Below are 18,308 nucleotides of genomic sequence, written 5' to 3'. Positions count from 1 at the left end.
GCTAGAGGTAGGTATGACTAGAGAGAGTGCCCGGCCTCTGCCTGGGGTGATAATGACTAAGTTTAGAACTGATCTTTGGCCTAAAGCCAAAGTGGGGAACCACTGGAGGGAGCCCCAAGGAGGGGCAGTTACTTTGCACTCCCCTCTCCCAACCAGGGTTACAGCAAGCTAATTATCGTAACAAGTGAGCCCAGGCTCTGCAGTTCACTTTATGGATCTGTAGGGATTCAGAGAAGACAAATATGGCGACGGAGAACAAAAGAACTGAGTAATCCCTGTGATGCTGGGGTCTTCCCTCGGGCTGATCACCTCCTGTGTACTCTATGTATTTCTTGCTTGTAGATGGTTGTTTGCATGTTACCATCTTCCCCCTCAGATTGGGAGCTCCCTGAAGGCAGGAGCTGGGATTTTTGTTTATTTGGGGGAGGGGGTGGCCTTTCTTTGTATCCCTAGCATGTGGCATAATGCTTGACACAGTAGGTGCTTCTTAAATGCTTGTTGACTGACTGACTGAAAGGGTACCTATTAAATGGTCTGTAGCAGGCTCTATTTTAAGGGCTGGGGATACTGTCCAGACATAAGTGAAGCTAGTCTGACTAGGGGACAATGTTCTTACTGGTAAGTAATGGAAAAAATAAAGGGATAAGAGCTGGGATTTCGGTGTTGGTGGGAGGGTTGGAGAAGAAGGACCAGATATGAGAGGCTCTGTAAGGGATGACTCGATAGGACTTGGCCGTGTGGAAGGATAAAGAATAACTGAGATGAGAAAGGGGGAAAAGAAAATGAAAGCTGATTTGAAAAGACTCGTGATCAAGAAAGGGGCCCCAAAAGGGGGTGATGGATGTTTAGGCCAGGGAATGAATTCTTTTCCTCTTCAGCCTCAGGAAGGATTCTTTTTCTTTTCTTTTAAATAAACTTTCTTTTTTATTATGAGCTTAATCACCAACAAAAACAACTGTTTCCGTATACAAAGAAAAACAGAGAAGATTTTGAATATTGTCCATTTCTAATTTCATCCAAGATCGATTATGTACAGTTTAAGTATGTATTAAATTTAATATGACTACCATTTGTCTATGTCCTTTTCCAGATAACTTTTGGTTTTCTTCTATTTTAAATGTTGATGTTTTCCCCCCCCCACCCCTTTTTTTACATCTCTCTCACGACCCACCAACTTACCCTTCCATCCCCCAAAAGAAGCTGCCCCTTGGAATGAATAATTATAATCAAACAAAAAAGATTCTCATGTTGGCTGCTTCTGAAATGTATGAGTCTTTCGTATGTGCCCAGAGAGTTTCCTAGCCAATGCCATTTTAATCACCATGGAGGTCCCACAACACCAGGTGACGTCCCCAGCCTTCCTCAGTGCTTGCTTGGTTGGTTGGAATCTCACCTCCAATGTTCAAGAGGGGCAGTTGAGTTCCAGCCCAAAATCCTGAAGCCTTCTTGACCTAGAATACTAGTTCTCTTCTTGCCTATGGGCAAAACCTTTTTCTATTTTCTAAAACAACTTTGGGGAAAAAATGTAGTGTTCGAGGACTAGTAATCCAAGTCTTTTGGCTCAAACAAATTGGACATACCCCAAGTATTGCTTCTAACACTGAAGAATGACCTGCTCAGAAATGATCAGTGTCAACAGAAATTCATCCTTGGACCTCAATACCTCAGGGGGTACCTAAATTTGTATCCTCATTACCTAGCACGGTGTCTGTTTGATTGACTGTTAGATTTTATCCCTGTTCTAATCAGAGGTATTAAAAGGAGAAACTTGGAGGAAATCTTCCAACAGTTTGTCTCACAAACAAATGTTGATTTCCCTTATCTCTGGACTCTTCAAAATGCATCCATTGAGACTAGTGAAGGAGACCCTCTTCCTTTCCCAAGGACATCTAGATGTGTTCCATGGTGGGTAAGAGACAAGAGGCAGGTTTTGCTACAGATTTCCATCCATGGGTTTGTGTTACCAGCACGTATTTGAAGGATTGTCACATGGATAAAGGTTTGGCCCCACAGGGAAGGCCCAACATTGTGGGGAGGGGGTAGAGGGTGGCACAAAGGGGCAGATCTGGGTTTGATGCCATGAAAAGCTTCCTAACAGCTGCCCAGGGTGGGATGGGCAGGCTGCAGAGGTGGTAGGCAAAGGTCTCCAAGCAAAGACTGGCTGGCCATATGTCAGGGTTTTGATATGTGGATGGATTTGAGTAGATGGCTGCTGAGAACCTGTGAGGAAGCTTGCTAAGTGCTTCATGATGTGATGCCCTGGGGGCTAAGAAGGAGGAGGCCCTCAGTGGGAAAGGCTGGGAAGCCAGGGTCAGCACAAGGGCCCTGCAGAGGAGAGGGGAGAGAGTGCTGAAGACAAACTGAGTGAACTCAAAGGAGAGGGAGCTCGGCATATGAGTAGTGCGCTGCCTTCAGAGGCAGGAAGACCTCATGTGGAACCCCAGTTCTACCATTAATGATATGTGGAACCTGGCACAAATCACTGGACCACCTTTGTTCCTTATCTGAAAAACCCAAGGGGTCAGACTAGATGAACTTGGAGGGCCCCTCTGGCTCTCAGTCTCCTATGATCTTAGGACACCAAACCTAGCCATCCTTCCTTCTCCCCCTCTCCTCCTCTCCCTTCCTCTCTTTTTCCCTCCCTCCCTCTCTCTCCCCCTTCCTCTCTCCTCCTTCCCTTCTCTCTTTCTCTCTCCTTTTGTCTCTCCCATTTTCTCTATTCATGTTGAGGCCCTAGTCTCTTTCTAATGTCTATTCTAATGCAAGAAAATCTGACATTAGCTTCAATTCCCCTTGATCCCTGCATGTTAAGGATGTTAGTGCTCTGAAGATGTGTCAGGGCAAGCAAAAATAGAATCTGCGAGACGCTCTCATGGGGGAAAATCGCAGCAAAAGTTTGTTTCCTTTAATCATCATTCTCTGACTGCAGACAAAAGGGAAAAGTAGAGAACTGTCTGGGGAACAAGCGTTGGGGGGTAGGGAGCTAATACAGAGTAGGTTTGGAGAGGAGGAATACCTGGGGCTTGGGTGGGTCAGCTGCTGTGTTGTCTCACATCTTTCTTAAGTAAAGAAGGACATTTCCTTTTTTAAAAAGTGACCTTTTCATGTGGATTCTCTCCTTTGAGCAGGACAGCTGGGAAGTGGTGGAAGGACTCCGGGGAGAAATGAATTTCACCCAGGAGCCCCAGATACAGAAGGGCTTCCTGCTGAAGAAGAGGAAGTGGCCACTCAAAGGCTGGCACAAGGTAGGGATCCAAAGCTTGCCTCCCCTCCACTTGCAGCTTCATGCTTGGTCACTTTGGGTGAGGGTTCCAGGCCCAGCTAGGCTCCCTATGTGGAGAAACTCCCTTAAAGCCACTTTTCTAGTTTGGTTTGCCTCAGACCCCCTCAATAACATGAGCTTTTCTTCCAACAGAGATTCTTCTTCTTGGAGAAAGGGATCTTGAAGTATGCCAAGAACCTGGCTGATGTAAGTGTCTAATCCTTGTTCACATATGCCCCAAAGGACCCCGTCTTCATCAGAGTTGGAAAGCTTGTCCAGTTGGTCAATAGCATGTCCCTGAAAAGTAAAGAGCTGGGGGGGGCAGGAGGTGGCCACCCCCCTTTTTGAGATGGGCCCTAAAGGGACTGGAGCTGGAAACCCTGCCCTGCAGGCCATGGTGCTCATTCCAGTGTGATGTGATTCTGACCAGATAGAGAGAGAGAAGCTCCACGGGTCCATTGATGTCGGGCTTTCCGTGATGTCCGTCAAGAAATCCTCAAAATGCATAGACCTCGATACAGAGGAGCACATCTATCATCTGAAGGTAAGGCTGATTCCCACAGGGGCTCCATCATGGTGCCCATCATGACCAGTGCTTGGCTGCTTAGAATTGGCTCAGACTTGGCACTGGCTCCCTGACCCTCACATGATGTGTGACCTTGGGATAGTAATAACCATTGTACCCATCTTCCAGGGTTTCAGGGAGGCCCAAGGGGATACTGTAGGCTCCCATGTGCCGTATGATGAAATCGTGAAAAAGAGCTGGCCTTGAAGGCCGGAAGACCCAGACTTAAATTCCATCTTGGACACAAACTGTGTCACCCTGGGTAAATCACCTAATCTGATAGTGCCCTAGAAAAAGCTCTTAAGACCCTAAGTGACAGATAAGGTGCTCACCTGTACTTGGGAACATTGGGAGTATCAGTGAAACACTGGTCAAGGAAGGAAGGCGAGAGAGGAAGAAAGGAAGGAAAGAAAGAAAGCAGGCAACATTTATTAAGTGCCTAAAATGTGCCAGGCTTTATGAATATTATCTCATTAGATCCTCACATCAATTCTAGAGGTAGGTGCTATTAACATCCCCAGGGAAACTGAGGCAATCAGAGGTTAAGTGACTTGCCTAAGGTCACACAGCTAATAAGTATCTGGGACTGGATTTGAACTCAAGTCTTTCTGACTTTAGACCCAACACTGTACCATCAGCTCCCTAGATAACCCCAAGTTGATTGTTATTTATATGACATATTATGTTACTTTGCTATGTTGTATTAAATTGCATTGAATTATATTACATAAGGCAATATAAGAAAACCCAATGATATAGGAATAATGGTATAAAAATATTTATGATACAACTACAAATAAAAGACCTGTAAAAATAATGATGTTCCTCTTGGGGATCTCAAAAAACTCTACTGATGATGTATATGAGAAGTCTGTTGTGACTCATTATCATGCAAATCCAAGTCTACTTCAATAATACCACAGAGCTGGGGTTCCCTCACTGTGGGTGTTCTGTTCAGGGCTGCAGATCTCATCCCCTCTACAAATTAGTCAATGGAAAATTACATTAAAGAGAATCATAAATAATGGGGCTTGACAAAATTTATGGAATGCATATAAGACATTCCTTTTAGAGGAAAATTTATTTCCATGAATGCTTATATTAATAAAAGAGAGGCTCAGGGAATTGAATATGAAGTTCAAAAGTTGCGAGTTACTCAATCCTCTCTAAGAGTTTCTGTGGCCAAAACATCCATCAGCCTGTGGTTGTATTGGTAGGTCAGATCATGTCTCCTAAAATCTATCAGCTGTGTATGGTAGATGCCTCGTGTGCCCTGGCTGGCCTCCATGAGGGGTACTGGCCTCCATCCCCAACGCCAATATATTGAGAGGGTTCTGGGAGATTCCTAATGTTTGGGGACTCCCCGGAATTCCTGAGGAGCTCGGCTAATCAGTTTGGTCCCATCCTTAGCGTGCATAGCCTCTCTTGGCAGAGTGTGAAGCTGATTGGCCAGTCTGTCCATGGCTCTCTTTGCCACACCCCCTTTCTCCAGAGTTTGGGGAGATTCCCAGCATTGAGAGGAAGGCATTCTATTCTCTTCCCACAAATTGATCATGCATTTTTTTTTTTGTAGAATAAACATTTTTATTTAAAGTTTTGTGTTCCAAATTCTATCCCTCCTCCCCTTCCTGAGGCAGTAAGCAATCAGATATAGGTTATACATATATGTGCTCAAGCATTTAAAAAAATAATCAGAAACTTGGTTTGAGGCTGAGATATCCTACTAATCACATCTGTAGGTGATGCAAAGCTGAGTGGGAGAGCTAGCTGACTGGGTGAGAGAGTCAGGACCCAAAGGGATCTCACAAGGTGAGGGCACAAAGGGCTCAGGAGGTTGGTGGTCATTAGTCACTTGACCCTAGTTGATCTCAAGCCTCTAAGCAAATGCAAAGCAGTCTGTTCTCCCAAAAGCTGGGGACACTGTCTCAGAGTGTTCCAGCAACAGAAGAAGATGGTCCCAGGCTTGTAAGCTGGGGTAGAGAAACCGACCTAAGGTACCTCACAGTGACTGAGACCTTGACTTAAGTCAAGCCACCTTCAGAGCTTGGGTGTCTTCATATGTAAAATGAAGAGTCTTTAAAGCCCCTCAACCCCAAAACTCCATGACCTTAGAGATGGTCAAGGATTGTATCCTTTTCCTCACATATCCCCTGTAGTACCTGGTGCTGAGCTGAGGACACAGGTGCACAAAGAAATACTGGTTGCTTGGTTATTAAGGCCCAGGACTACTCAGGAGATGATGAGTTCCTAGGTCACTCAGATGGGCATGGGTGGTTTTCAAAAAGAGGGTAATTGTAGAACTCATTCCCCTTCAGGTCTGAGGTGGAACCAAAAAATGCTTCCTTACCTCTTAAATCTTGACATCCTGGTGGTGGTATGTATGGGTCTGTGTGTGTGTGTGTGTGTGTGTGTGTGTGTGTGTTGCTTGTCAGAGGAAGGGGGTTGGCGATTATGCACATTTGTGGGCAGTGTGGCTTTTTTCAAAAATTGTATGTGAAAGCCATGAGTCCTGTTTGTCCTGCCTCCCGTCCTCCCCCCCTACCCTGAGGGAGGCCGGGCTGTTTCCTCATTTATTCTCAAAGAAGCCTTGTTCAGTAAACTGTGTGCTTTCTAGCTCTGGCACAGCACAGAATGTTCTGCGTAAATGAAATATTCTGGTTGATAGATATTTCGTGTATATACAACATACCTAGAAAATTGATTTTCCAAGAAGAGGTAGCATGACCTAGTGGAAAGAGGGCTGGCTCTGGGGCCAGGAAGACATGGGTTCAAATCCTGTTTCTGATATATCCTGGCTGTGTGACCCTGGGCATGTCAGTTAACTTCTCTGTGTGTGCTTGAGGCAACATTGTAAGGCTCTAAGCTTCAGAAAGGTGCTAGTCTATGTTAGTTGAGAGGGTCTGGGCCCTGCCTCTCTCCCTGGAGAACCTCAAAATTGGTCTCTCTTTGGTTTGGACCAGTTACTCCCTCACTGTTAGGAGCCCCTAGCTGTGGGAATTTCAGTGCTGGTCTATCACTGGTCTATCACTTGGGGTCCTTTCACATTCTCCAGGACACTGAGAGAATGTAAGCTCCCTGAGGGAGTTTGAGTCTCACACCTGTATTTGTAGCCCCTGGGCCTAGCACATAGTAGGCACTTAATCAGTTCTAGGTGGTTGATTGAGAAGATAAGGGACCTAACTCTTAAACTGACCCCTATGCATTACACCATCTTACCCCCAACATAGCAATAAAACAATAATGAACATAATTTAGGCTTTCTCTGATGAATGGTCATTGGAGAGTAGAAGATGTAGGGAGTTAATAGAGAATCCCAAATAATAGAGTCCTCAACAGCTGTGCTTGTCAACCACTTCAATATTTATTAAACATGCCCCACACTCCCGGCAGAGTGGAACCTGCCTTGTTGGAGTTGTTTGGGACCATTGAGATTCTCTGGTCTACTTTAACCATGCTTCTTCTCCTTCATAGACCAAGAGAGGGGGAAGTGACTTCTTGAGGGTGACTGAGCTCTGCAGACAGAGCCAGGCCTTGGTCATTTTGTTACTTATTGACCTCTCCACCCCATAGAATGGGAACATAAAAGAATTAGGAGCAAAGTGTGTTTGGGGCATTATCTTTAATTAAGGAAAAGCCTTTAAAATGGTGGAGTTCACGGTACCCATCTAATCTGTCTCTGTCATGAAGACTTGGCTGTGTTGACCTCATCTGGGCAGGAAAAGGCACTTGAAGAAATTGGCATGTGAAATGTTTCCCTAATATGTAATTAGGGAAGCTGCTGGATGAGATGATGGTGGTGGAGGGAGGTGTGTATCGTCTTCCTGAAACAGTCGATCATTACCTAATACTCTGGTTGCAATTCTAACATGAACCTCTGTTTAAAAACAAAACAAAACAAATTCAGAAACTTTTCTGACATTACTCTTGTCACTTCCCATGTAATTTCACCCTGGCGCCGCGCCCCCCCCCCCCCAGCTACTCACTAGCTGTGTGACTGGTCAAGCCACTTGACCTCTGCTTATCTCAGTCTTTTCAACTGCAAAATGGAAATAATAACTGCATCAGCCTCGAAGACTTATTGTGAGGATCAAATGCCATACTATTTGTAAAACTCTTTGACAGCATCTGGCCCATAGTAGATGGTACAGAATTGCTTATTCCCTCCTTACACCATACAACTAACAGAAGTCCTACCAGAATTGGCTCTGATTTTTTTCCACTTTGGATTTTATCAGGGGTCTTAGACATTGGAGGAGTTTCCAAGGGTGTTTCATTGTGTGTATGGAGACATTTGCCAAATTCCATGATAAAGGATAAAAAGGGAGTGTAGAAAAGCTCCCATGAAGCTTTTGGTCTGGTAAATGAAAACAAATGATCATCTCAGAGCCCTTTGAAAATATTAACTACTAACCTGGTTAATAGGCCATGAAGGGGCAGCTAGGTGGCGCAGTGGATAGAGCACCGGCCCTGGAGTCAGGAGGACCTGAGTTCAAATTCGGCCTCAGACACTTAATACTTACTGGCTGTGTGACCCTAGGCAAGTTACTTAACCCCAATTGCCTCACCAAAAAAAAAAAAAAAGTCAATAATCCGTGAAAAGAATTGTTAGCTAGTAACTCGAGTTTCTAGAAAAGTTGCAATTTACAAGCGCTAAATAAAGCATGAGGCAAGGAGGAGGCTGCATTATATTAATATTAATAACAGTGGTAATAGCTAGCATTTACAGGTAGAGGTTCTGGCTAGCGCAAATAATGAAGTGGTTATGTTAGGCAAATTTGTAGTGGATATTTCTGTTGGGCTGAAACCACTAACCATATTTGATACAATTGTCACTTCAAATCATGTGAATTAGAATACACATGACCAGTCTAGAGGATGAATGATTCACATTCATCAGCATTCAGCTGTGTAGTACTCTTATGGTTTACAGAGTGCTTTACATAAGCAATTTCATTTGATCCTCACGACAGCCCCTGGAAGGTAGGTGCTATTATCACTCCCATTTTACAGATAAAGAAACTGAGTCTCTGATGGTTAAGTGACTTGCCCAGGGTTACAGTTTTGTCCACCATCTAAAGGCAGCAGGTGCTTCCAAAGTAATTCATTTGTTTAATTTTTAAAGCTTAGAAAAGCTTTGTTTCCAATAACTTGTCTCTTTCTCCCTTGTTTCTACCTCATAGAGTCTCTTCCTTCACATGAGGCTTAGCTCAGATGTCACTTCCTTCACAAGACAGCTCCTGATTCCTCCCTTTCCCGAAAGGTTTTGTGTATATATTTTGTATCAAATTCTCTGGGTATATATTGTATCAGCCCAATAAAATGTAAGCCCTTGAGGGGAAGGATGGCTGCATTTTTGTCTGGTGTATCTTTCTCTATTGTCTTTGTAGCCACAGTGCTTCCACATAGTGGGTACTTATAGACTGCTTGTTAGATTGAGCTCAGCCATTGCAATATTTTAATGTTGCTGGTTTTTTCCCAAGAAGTGTCTCCCCTTTGGACCCTCAAGGCAGGTTAGCGATTTCATACCCAAACGTAAAAGTTTTGTTGAACTTTGAAGAAGACATTTTGAAATCCTGTTCACTTGCCCCAATTTGGGCAAGGAGCTTCTGACCTGGTGAAAATTCAGCAGAACAAATAATCTCTGAGCCCCAGGGACACATTTAGTACCTGCTGATATTTTCTATCATATTGCAAGACAGGCTTATTCAGAGAGAGAATGAACAGCACATCTGGTGAGCCAAAGAGGGGGAACTAGGGGTTTCTGTCTCTTTTGTTGTTGTTAAATTGTTTCAGTCATGTCTGACTCTTCATGGTCTCTGGTATTTTCTTGGCAAAGATACTGGAGTGGCTAGTCATCTCCTTTTCTAGCTCATTTTCCAGGGGAGGAAACTAAAGCAAATAAGGCTAAGTAATTTGCCTAGGGTCACACAGCTTGTAAGTATCTGAGGCCAGATTTTAACTCAGGTGTTCCTGATTCCAGGCCAGTGCTCTATCCGTTGTACCACCTAGCTGCCGGGGCTTGTAGCTTAGAGAATCCTAGAAATGCTTTGGAAGGCAGGTCAGAATCATAAACCTATGTGTTATTTGTTACAAATGTGATTGTTTTCAAAGTAGTGTAGCAGTTGGACTCACCATGGCCAAACATATTCCATGTGCCTATATATGTACTTCTCATTTCCTCCACAGACTGCCCCCCATCCCCAGCCTTATAGATCAGAATTCGGACATCCCAATGCAGCTTACGTCAGTCAGCATTTATTATGCACCTGTTCTGTGCAGGCGCTATGGGGAGGGGCCAACTGTGGAGGCTCTAGCATGTACTCCACACAGCAGGGTTTCCAGTGGAGGCCATAGGAAGAGCCAGTGCCTGCTTTTGATGGATAAAGACCATTTTTAGTGTCTTGCCCGACCTCATGTCTCTGTTTTAGGTGAAGTCCGAGGAGGTCTTTGATGAGTGGGTGGCCAAGCTCCGTCACCACCGAGTATACCGGCAAAATGAGATTGCCATGTTCCCACGGGATGTTAACCATTTTTTCTCTGCATCCACTGTCACGGACTCTTCATCTGGAATATTTGACTCTGTTTCCAATAGAAAGGTAATAGCAGGTGGTTTGGCAGTGAGAATCTAGGCATAGAGAGGGAGGGAAGAAGGGAGGGAGGGAGGAAGGAGGGAAGGGGAGGGAGGGAGGAAGGAAGGAATGGGAGGGAGGGAGGAAGGAGAGGGAGGGAGGGAGGGAGGAAGGAGAGGGAGGGAGGGAGGAAGGAAGGTGAGGGAGGGAGGAAGGAAGGTGAGGGAGGGAGGGAGGGAGGGAGGAAGGAAGGTGAGGGAGGGAGGGAGGGAGGAAGAGAGGAAGGGGAGGGAGGAAAGAAAAAAGGAAGGGGAGGGAGGGAGGAAGGGAGGAAGGGGAGGGAGGGAGGAAGGAAGGAAGGAAAGTGAGGAAGGACCCCTCGCATCCCCAACACCCAGATCTGTAGGGAGTGAGGGTTTGGAAAGAGGTAATGGATAGCTATGCATCTGTTTATTGTCTGGACAAGGACGGCGGTAGTGTTTCCTGCTCTGTCCTGATTCAGATACATTTGGAGTCTTTCATTCTGGGGGCCACATATTGGCAAGCTGGATAGTGTCCAGAGGAGGGTAACCAGCATCATGAAGGACCTCGAGTTTTGAGTACGTGGAGTTCATTTGAGGAAACTAGAAATATTTAGCCTGGAGAAGAGAAGACTCTGGGGTCAGGGTGATGAGGCAGGAGAACTGCCTTTAAGTATTAGAAGGACAGCTGTGTCAAAGAGGGATTAGGATTGTTTTGCTGGGGTCCAGAAAGGGGAGAAGGGGGCTGGGGGAGACTGATTTGGACTCCTGGCTGAGAGGGTTATCCCAAAGTTAATGGATTTCTTTAGGGAATCATGAGTCTTCATTCTCTAGAGGTCTTCAAGCAAAGGCTGGATGAGTTTTCATTGAAAAATTTGTAGAGAGGCTTCATGTTCAGCTTGGACTATGTGGCCTCTGGTGCCCTGTCCAGCTCTGAGATCTTGTGATAAAATGTAACCTGCTTCCCATGCATGAATACACGTGTCTGCACAGCAAAATTTAGAAGACAGAAGTTACATATAGAGAGATGTAGAGGGCTCATTTAATCTGCATAATACCCCCATGAGACAGGGAATGCAAATGCTATTATCACCATTTTACAGATGAGAAAAACAAGGTTCAGAGAGCTTTGAAAACTTGCTTAAGTTGCTCAAATGGAAGAACTGGGACTTGAACCCAGGGTTTTGTGATTCAATCCACTGATCTTTTCATGATATTTTCTTTCCTTGTTACTATTTCTCCTCTAATCATAATTATTTAACTGTGTTTGTGCAGTCAGTCCAAACTAGGGTAACCAGATGATTTACTACAGGTAGGACAGTAAGAGTATGTAGAAGAGAATACTCCCCCCATCCCGAAATGTGTTTGTGCTCTCTCTCTCTGTCTCTCTCTTCTCTGTGTCTCTCTTCCCTCTTCTCTCTCTCTCTTCTCTCCCTCTTCTCTCTCTCCTCCTTCCCTCTCTCTTTACCTCCCTCTCTTTTCTTCCCGCTCTCCCTCCCTCCCTCCTTCCTTCTCTCTGTATCTCTCTCCCTGTTCTTCTCCTCTTTCTCCATTTGTCTTTCCCTCTCTCCCTCTCTCTTCTTTCCTCTCTTCTCTTCTTCCCTCCTCCTTCCCTTTCCCCTTCCCTCTCTCCTTCCCTTCCTTATTTTCCTCTCTCCTTTCCCTCCATCCTTCCCTCTCTCTGTTTCTCTGTCCTTCTCTGTCTCTCTGGCTTCCTCTCTGTTTCTTTCTCCCCCTCTTTCTCCCTTTCCTCATTTTTCTCTTTTCCTCCTCTTTCCCCTTCTCCCTCTCTTTCATCACCCTTTCCCTTTCTCCCTCTCTTTCCCTCTCCCCATCTCCTCTCCTTCTTGTCTCTTTCACCTAGCTTGACCTCAGTTCTCCCCCTGACCAAGAAAGGAGAAACTCATGTGGTCATAAGTATTCACAAAACTACATTGCAAATGATTTTTCCTCTTTGGCTGGGTCTGTGATGTCATTGTCATTTGGTAAGAGGGGAAGCCAAGGAATGTAGCTCAGGGTCAGACCGTGTGGCTTGCTGCCCTGCTGGGCCAGAATCCCTGAGCCTCAGAGGGCCAGTGGGTCTCCATGCCAGGCCCTTCCAGGCAGGCCACTTTGTCATCCTTTGAGCCAGACTTCTAGGATGCATTTGCATTTCTCATCGCCTTTGTTGTTTGTGGAACAGCGCAGCAGTATATCAAAGCAGAATTCACTGCAGACGGGAAGTAATTTATCGTTCGGCTGTGGAGAAGCCAGGCTCCCCATATGGCCACAGTCTTCCGAAGACATGGAAAAATGCTCCAAAGGTAGAGTCTCTCCAGCCTGCGCTGGTTTTTGTCTTCAAAGGGATGTTTTTATTCCCTCTGTTGTCTCTCTTCTCCACTTTGCCACTTGTCCTTTTTTTTCCTGAAGTCAATTGATTGGAGAAGAGGTCATGCCGACCAGGGGGTATATTGGGGATCTCTTCATCCAATCCTCTGCTTCCTCAGGTGAGAAGACTGAGGTCCAGAGGGACGTGACAGGCTCCTGGTCATTTAATGGAGTGATGATAATCACAGCAAATGACATTAAAACGGTGCTTTGAAATCTGCCCAGTTCTCTGCCATGTGTTGTCTCATCTAGGTCTCATCGGGCCTGTGGGGTGGGTCCTACAGGTCTCACTCCACGGATGGAGAAACTGAGGTTTCTGGAGGCAGAGTGACTCTCCAGTGGTCACACAGCTAGTCAGCCTGGGAGGCTGGCCTTGCACCCAGACCTCTCCTGACTAAGCCCATCATGCTCACCACTGCACCACACTGCCCTCTCTCTCACAGCTAAAGCCATGCATCCTTGGCAGGGAGGGTCATGCCATGGTAGAAAGGACAGGGCCCTGGTGCTGGAGTCTGGCTCCCACTTCAAAGAAGCCATTGTGTCTCTGGGGGCCTCCATTTCCTCCTCTGTAGAATGAGGGGGTTGGTTTCTGATCTAGGATCCAAAGCTGCTATGGAGTTTCCATTGAGCAAACCCCAGCATCCTTCTCTCCTCTGGGCCTCTCGGCCTCCCATTGGCTGAGCCAGCATTCTGACCCATGACCTCTGGCTCCTGATCCAGTGCCCTTTGCCCTGCCTTGTTTTTCTGCACAGGAATAAGGGTTGGACTTGGTGACCTCTCTAGGCTCAGGTTGGAACTTGGCAGGTCATCTTTCCTCCTCCACTAACACCTGTATGACTGCCCCCATGGCCACATGAGCTCTGTCCTCCCAGGCTGCCTCCACTTTGACCTTGGAAAGCTGCCTTCACCACAGAGGCCTTTCCAGAGTCCACAGTGAGATTTCCAGAATCAAGCCAGGTTATCAGAGCAAGGAACTGAGAACAGAGATGGAAGGATTTACAGAGAATGAAGACATTAGAACAAGCTGTTGGCTCAGGGAACTAGGCCGGGCATGCCTTTTCAAATCTGTATATCTTGGGCAAACCCGCAGATTTCACTATTTCATGAAAGTCTCCAAGAGAAGCCTCCTGCTTCATTCTAGACACAGTGCAATACTTTCCTGTTGACCTTGTGGGGCAAGGGTTAGCGCCTTCTTTGTGACCTTGCAGACTTCCCAGAAGATGCAAGCAGGTGTCAGATTGTGACAGTCATTTCTGAGTAGTTGATGTTGATGAGCTAGGAGTTGGCCTGACAATGAATGTCTAGGAAGGAGAAAAAGGCCACTGACACAGCATTGGAGTGGGGATTAGGGGGGTGGGGAGATGAGATCTCATGGACCCCAGGGGAAGGCACGTGCACACATTAATGGAGAAGCACAAGTGTGGTTACTTTTTTTTTTGTATTGTTCAATTTGTGATTATGAAATTAGAAATATGGTGCAAGATTTTGTATCCTTTGTTTTATGTCTTTAAAAACCTCATGGACAGTTCACAATAGTCAACCCTCCCTCGTAACAAGGGAAAGGTTATATAGAGTCAACCACGCATTCATCTGACAGCACAGACCATTTTCTACCCCATCTTGTCTGTCACCTCTCTACTGAGAGGAGACAAAGCTGTTTCATTGGCTGCTCCCTGGGACTGCGATCAATCGTTACAATTCTTCAGAGTGCAGCTCTCCTTTAGTGTTGTCTTTGTTGCCTTGATTGTACTCATCATGTATACCATTTTGGGGGGTTCTGCCTTCTTCATGCTACACTGCTTCATGGACATCTTCCTGCATTTCTCCAAATTCCACATCCGTTATTTCATCACACTGGGATTCCTGCCCTTCATATATCACAGTTTGCTCCATCAGAGGACCAGATTCAGATCCTGGCTCTGCCCTTTACTGTCTTTGTGACCTTGGGCAAGTCATTTCCATTTCCCTAGGCCCCAGTTTCCACTTTTGTAAAACGAGGAGTTCGGACTAGTTTACCTCTGCAGTCCCTTCCAGCTCTAAACCTACTGTCCTATGATTTCACTTCACATCACTTCACTTCACTTCACTTCACTTCACTTCACTTCACTTCACTTCACTTCACTTCACTTCTTTCCTTTCTTTCATTCTTTTTCATATTGTGTTCCTGTTCCTCCAGACTTGGCTCACTGTCACACCTACTTGGTGGAGATGAGCCAACTCCTCCAGAGCATGGAGGTCCTTCACCGGACTTACTCGGCCCCGGCGATCAACGCCCTTCAGGTTAGTGTGCTCCCTCCCCCCCTGCCTGCTCTCCTTCCCTCCTCTGCCTTTCTCCCCCCACCCCCCTTTCTCTGGGCTTAACAGATGGGAGGCTGCCTGTTTGTTGCTGTGGCCCACCGGCTGGTGGGCATGAGCTTGGTGCTGCTATGTGGGCCCCACGGACCCACTAATTCTGTGGGGCCTCACACTCTTTCCTTTCTTTCCTCTTTTGTGATGAAGGGTGGCACTTTTGAAAGTCCCAAAAAAGAAAAAAGACCCCAGAGACGGTGGCGGGCAAGAGCTATTAGCAAAGAGGCCAAAGGAATGCTGCAGGTAACCTGACCCCCTGCCCAAGACTCCCCCCCCCCCCCCGCCCAATGCTCACCTCTCCACTGCTCCTACTCTGCCTTTTGGGGGGGGGGGGCAAAACCTTTGGGACCACATGTGCTTAGGAATAGAATGGCGAAGACCCCAGTACCTTGATGTAAATGGGCAAACAGGCCAATCCGAGGTGACCCAGTTATCGACTCCCTCCCAGAAGATCCTGGGTGAATAATGAAGGATATTGAGGTTGGCCCCTGGGTATTGGCGACAGGAAAGGAAGCTCCACCTTGGAGCAGGGGAAGCTGGGCTTTGGCAGCTTCCTCCATCGACACCAGAACATGGCAGCAGATGAGCCATTCTGGAGGCTTCCGAAGGACTTTGAATTTTCCTCTTCTCCCTGACTCGTCTGAGCACTTCTTTCCTGCTTGTGTGTGGTCTTTGCTGGTTAATGGTGGTCCTTCCGCCCTGCCTCAGATTCTGCTGAGGCTCTGCTGAGTCAGCAGCTCAGAATCTGAGAGGCCCAGAGCTGCTGCTGAGGGGCAAAGCCCTGTCCAGCTTCTTGTGTCCCTTCTGCTCACAAACTGCACCCCCCCCCCCACTGGATCTGTGTGTCACACTTGTAGCTTCCCCCTCTCCCATATCTTTCCAAGCCTCAGGGGAGGATTCCAAGGCCATGTGTGTAGCCTGGCCTCCCATATTTAACAGGGATATTAGCCTGCCCAAAGTAGCAGACTGGGCCCTGGGCCCTGGGCCCTGTTACCAGACAAAGTAACTGATGACAAGGGCTAGATGAAGGGACAAGGGTGGGAGGCTGAGAGGCGAGGAGGGCTGCTTGAATGGTGTGAAATCTCCTTTAAAGCCATGACTTCCAGATTCAGACAATCACAGATTTAGAGTGGAAAGTCTACCCTCCTCCTTTGCAGAAGAGGGAATGGAGGCAGAAAGAAATCAGCCCATTTGTCCAGCTGGTCAGCATCTATGGTCAGGATTTGAACCCAGTGCTTCCTGATTCCATGTCCTGTGCACTGATCACTACACAAAGCTGTCTTGCCAAACAATCAGGGATCCCATCAATGTGGGTATTCTCTCCAAGGATGCTGATTGCAGCTTCTCCATACCCACTTATTTAAAGGCACTGAAGGCTGTTCCAGCAACAAATAACTGTCTCCTGGAAATAAATTCCTTCCAAAAAGGGAAGGGAGAATATATGTTAATACCAACTGCTGTGGAGCCTATAGAGCAACCAACACATGACCATGGAATGATGGGCAGCCAGCAATCTACATGTCTTGGGGCATTTGAGCCTCTCGACCCCTCTGTGAGCTAGGGGCTCATTTTGGCCCCATTTTTCACATGGGGCAACTGAGATTCAGAAGCACTAAATAACCTCCCCAGGGTCACATAGCTAGCCAGCATCTGAGGTAGTATTTGAACCCAGGTTTCCCTTACCTTACTCATTACCCCAAGCTAGGGATGACTAAGGTGGAAGAATGCCAAGCTTCCCTTTGGAGCTGTCACTCATCTTTTTAAAAAGTGTCACTCATCTATTCCAAAAGTGCACATGGCTCTTGCCCATTACACTTCAGTGGAAGCTGTTAGGGATGAGGAGGCTCTCAGAACTCCTTAGGTCTTTTTGGTTTTTTAAACTCTGGGGACAGAGGAGACAGTGTCATCTGTCTGGAGTTTCGTTTCTGCCACTATTGTCTGAACCCAGACTCTGGCGTATTGCCTGTGGGGAAGGGAATGGGGGGCAGGGGAGAGCTCTCCCTGCTCTGCCCTTTAAGAAACCTCTCCTGTTGGTGTCGTGACAGGTCCCTAAGCCTTATTCGGGCTCTGTCAGGCTTCATGCATCCAATCCGAATTTGTCAACGCTAGATTATGGGGAAGACAAAAATTATTCTGATGGCTCCGAAACCTCATCAGAGTTTTCCAAAATGCAAGAAGACTTGTGCCACATTGCGCACAAAGGTAAGTACACTGACTTTTCCCCCCTTGATATCCTTGATGGAACCTTATTAAGAGCATTTCTCAATATGGTATATATAGGACTTGGCTTGGCTGTCCTTAACCCTTAGAAGTTGGTGGTCCTTCTCCAGCCATCCCTGTGCATTTTCTGAGCACAAGAGAGTAAGTGACTAGACACCCCCCACACACACACACACACCTGTGTGTGTCCTTGATGAGGCTTGGAACGAGGACTTCTTGCCTGCTAGTTCTAGCCATGGTGCTGATTTCTTTCATTTTCTCCCCCCACCCCAACTTCCCCTATCTTTAACTCCCTGAAACAAAGTAGTTCAAACTTGCCCCATTCTCTAGGTCAAGCCCAAGTCCTTGCTCCCATTTAAAATTCATACTCAGAGATCTGTGATCTCTCTGATGTAGTTTTCCAGAATCACATCCAGCGACCATCCCTTCCTGCCCATCTTGTGAGACTCTTGTCCTGGACCTTCCAAAGTTCCCCAACAGGAGGCACCAATAGACTGAGATCTTCCTTGATTTCTCTTTTCCTCTCAAAGATCCTCATAAAGAACCTGGGCTGCTCATTGGTTATCCTTTGGCCTATCTTTCTTGCTTATACAGTCAGCATTTATTAATTGCTTACTTTGTACCAGGCATTGTGCTAAGCTCTGGGAACACACACAAAAAGGCAGAAGACCATCCTTGCCCTCAAGGAGCTTATGGTCTAATGTGAAGACAAGAAGCAAACAAAGCTATACTCATTCCTTAGATGAAGCCCTTATTCCATTTTTTCATAATTCCCCATTCATGATGTTCTGAGTCTGGTCATGCCAGCGTGATGCTCCTCTTCATTGCCCTCTGGGATGGATTCTTACATCTAGGACTGGATGGGACCTTAGAGGATATCTGCCTCAACACATGCCTTTTCCCTCAAGGCCAGCACTCTACCTGCACAATCCCAGCTAGTTGCCCAAGCAGGGGCT

General features: G+C 46.5%; 1 protein-coding gene across 3 annotated transcripts in view; it reads left to right on the top strand.

Annotated features, from left to right (window-relative positions):
• Positions 1-18,308, top strand: part of OSBPL3 (oxysterol binding protein like 3) — a 155,673-nt gene that overhangs the window by 73,577 nt on the left and 63,788 nt on the right. For all 3 annotated transcript variants that reach the window (XM_043966891.1, XM_043966892.1, XM_043966890.1), the window contains exons 3-10: positions 3,129-3,245; positions 3,416-3,469; positions 3,693-3,806; positions 10,256-10,423; positions 12,599-12,719; positions 14,960-15,063; positions 15,283-15,375; positions 17,178-17,334. In XM_043966891.1, the coding sequence (XP_043822826.1) occupies positions 3,129-3,245; positions 3,416-3,469; positions 3,693-3,806; positions 10,256-10,423; positions 12,599-12,719; positions 14,960-15,063; positions 15,283-15,375; positions 17,178-17,334 (928 nt within the window). The remainder of the gene's footprint in view (positions 1-3,128; positions 3,246-3,415; positions 3,470-3,692; positions 3,807-10,255; positions 10,424-12,598; positions 12,720-14,959; positions 15,064-15,282; positions 15,376-17,177; positions 17,335-18,308) is intronic.

The sequence above is a fragment of the Dromiciops gliroides genome, chromosome 5 (genome assembly GCF_019393635.1).
Source record: "Dromiciops gliroides isolate mDroGli1 chromosome 5, mDroGli1.pri, whole genome shotgun sequence".
Classification (NCBI taxonomy): Eukaryota; Metazoa; Chordata; class Mammalia; order Microbiotheria; family Microbiotheriidae; genus Dromiciops; species Dromiciops gliroides.
The sequence above is the reverse complement of the archived record's forward strand: the minus strand, read 5'-3'. Positions and strand labels throughout refer to the sequence as shown.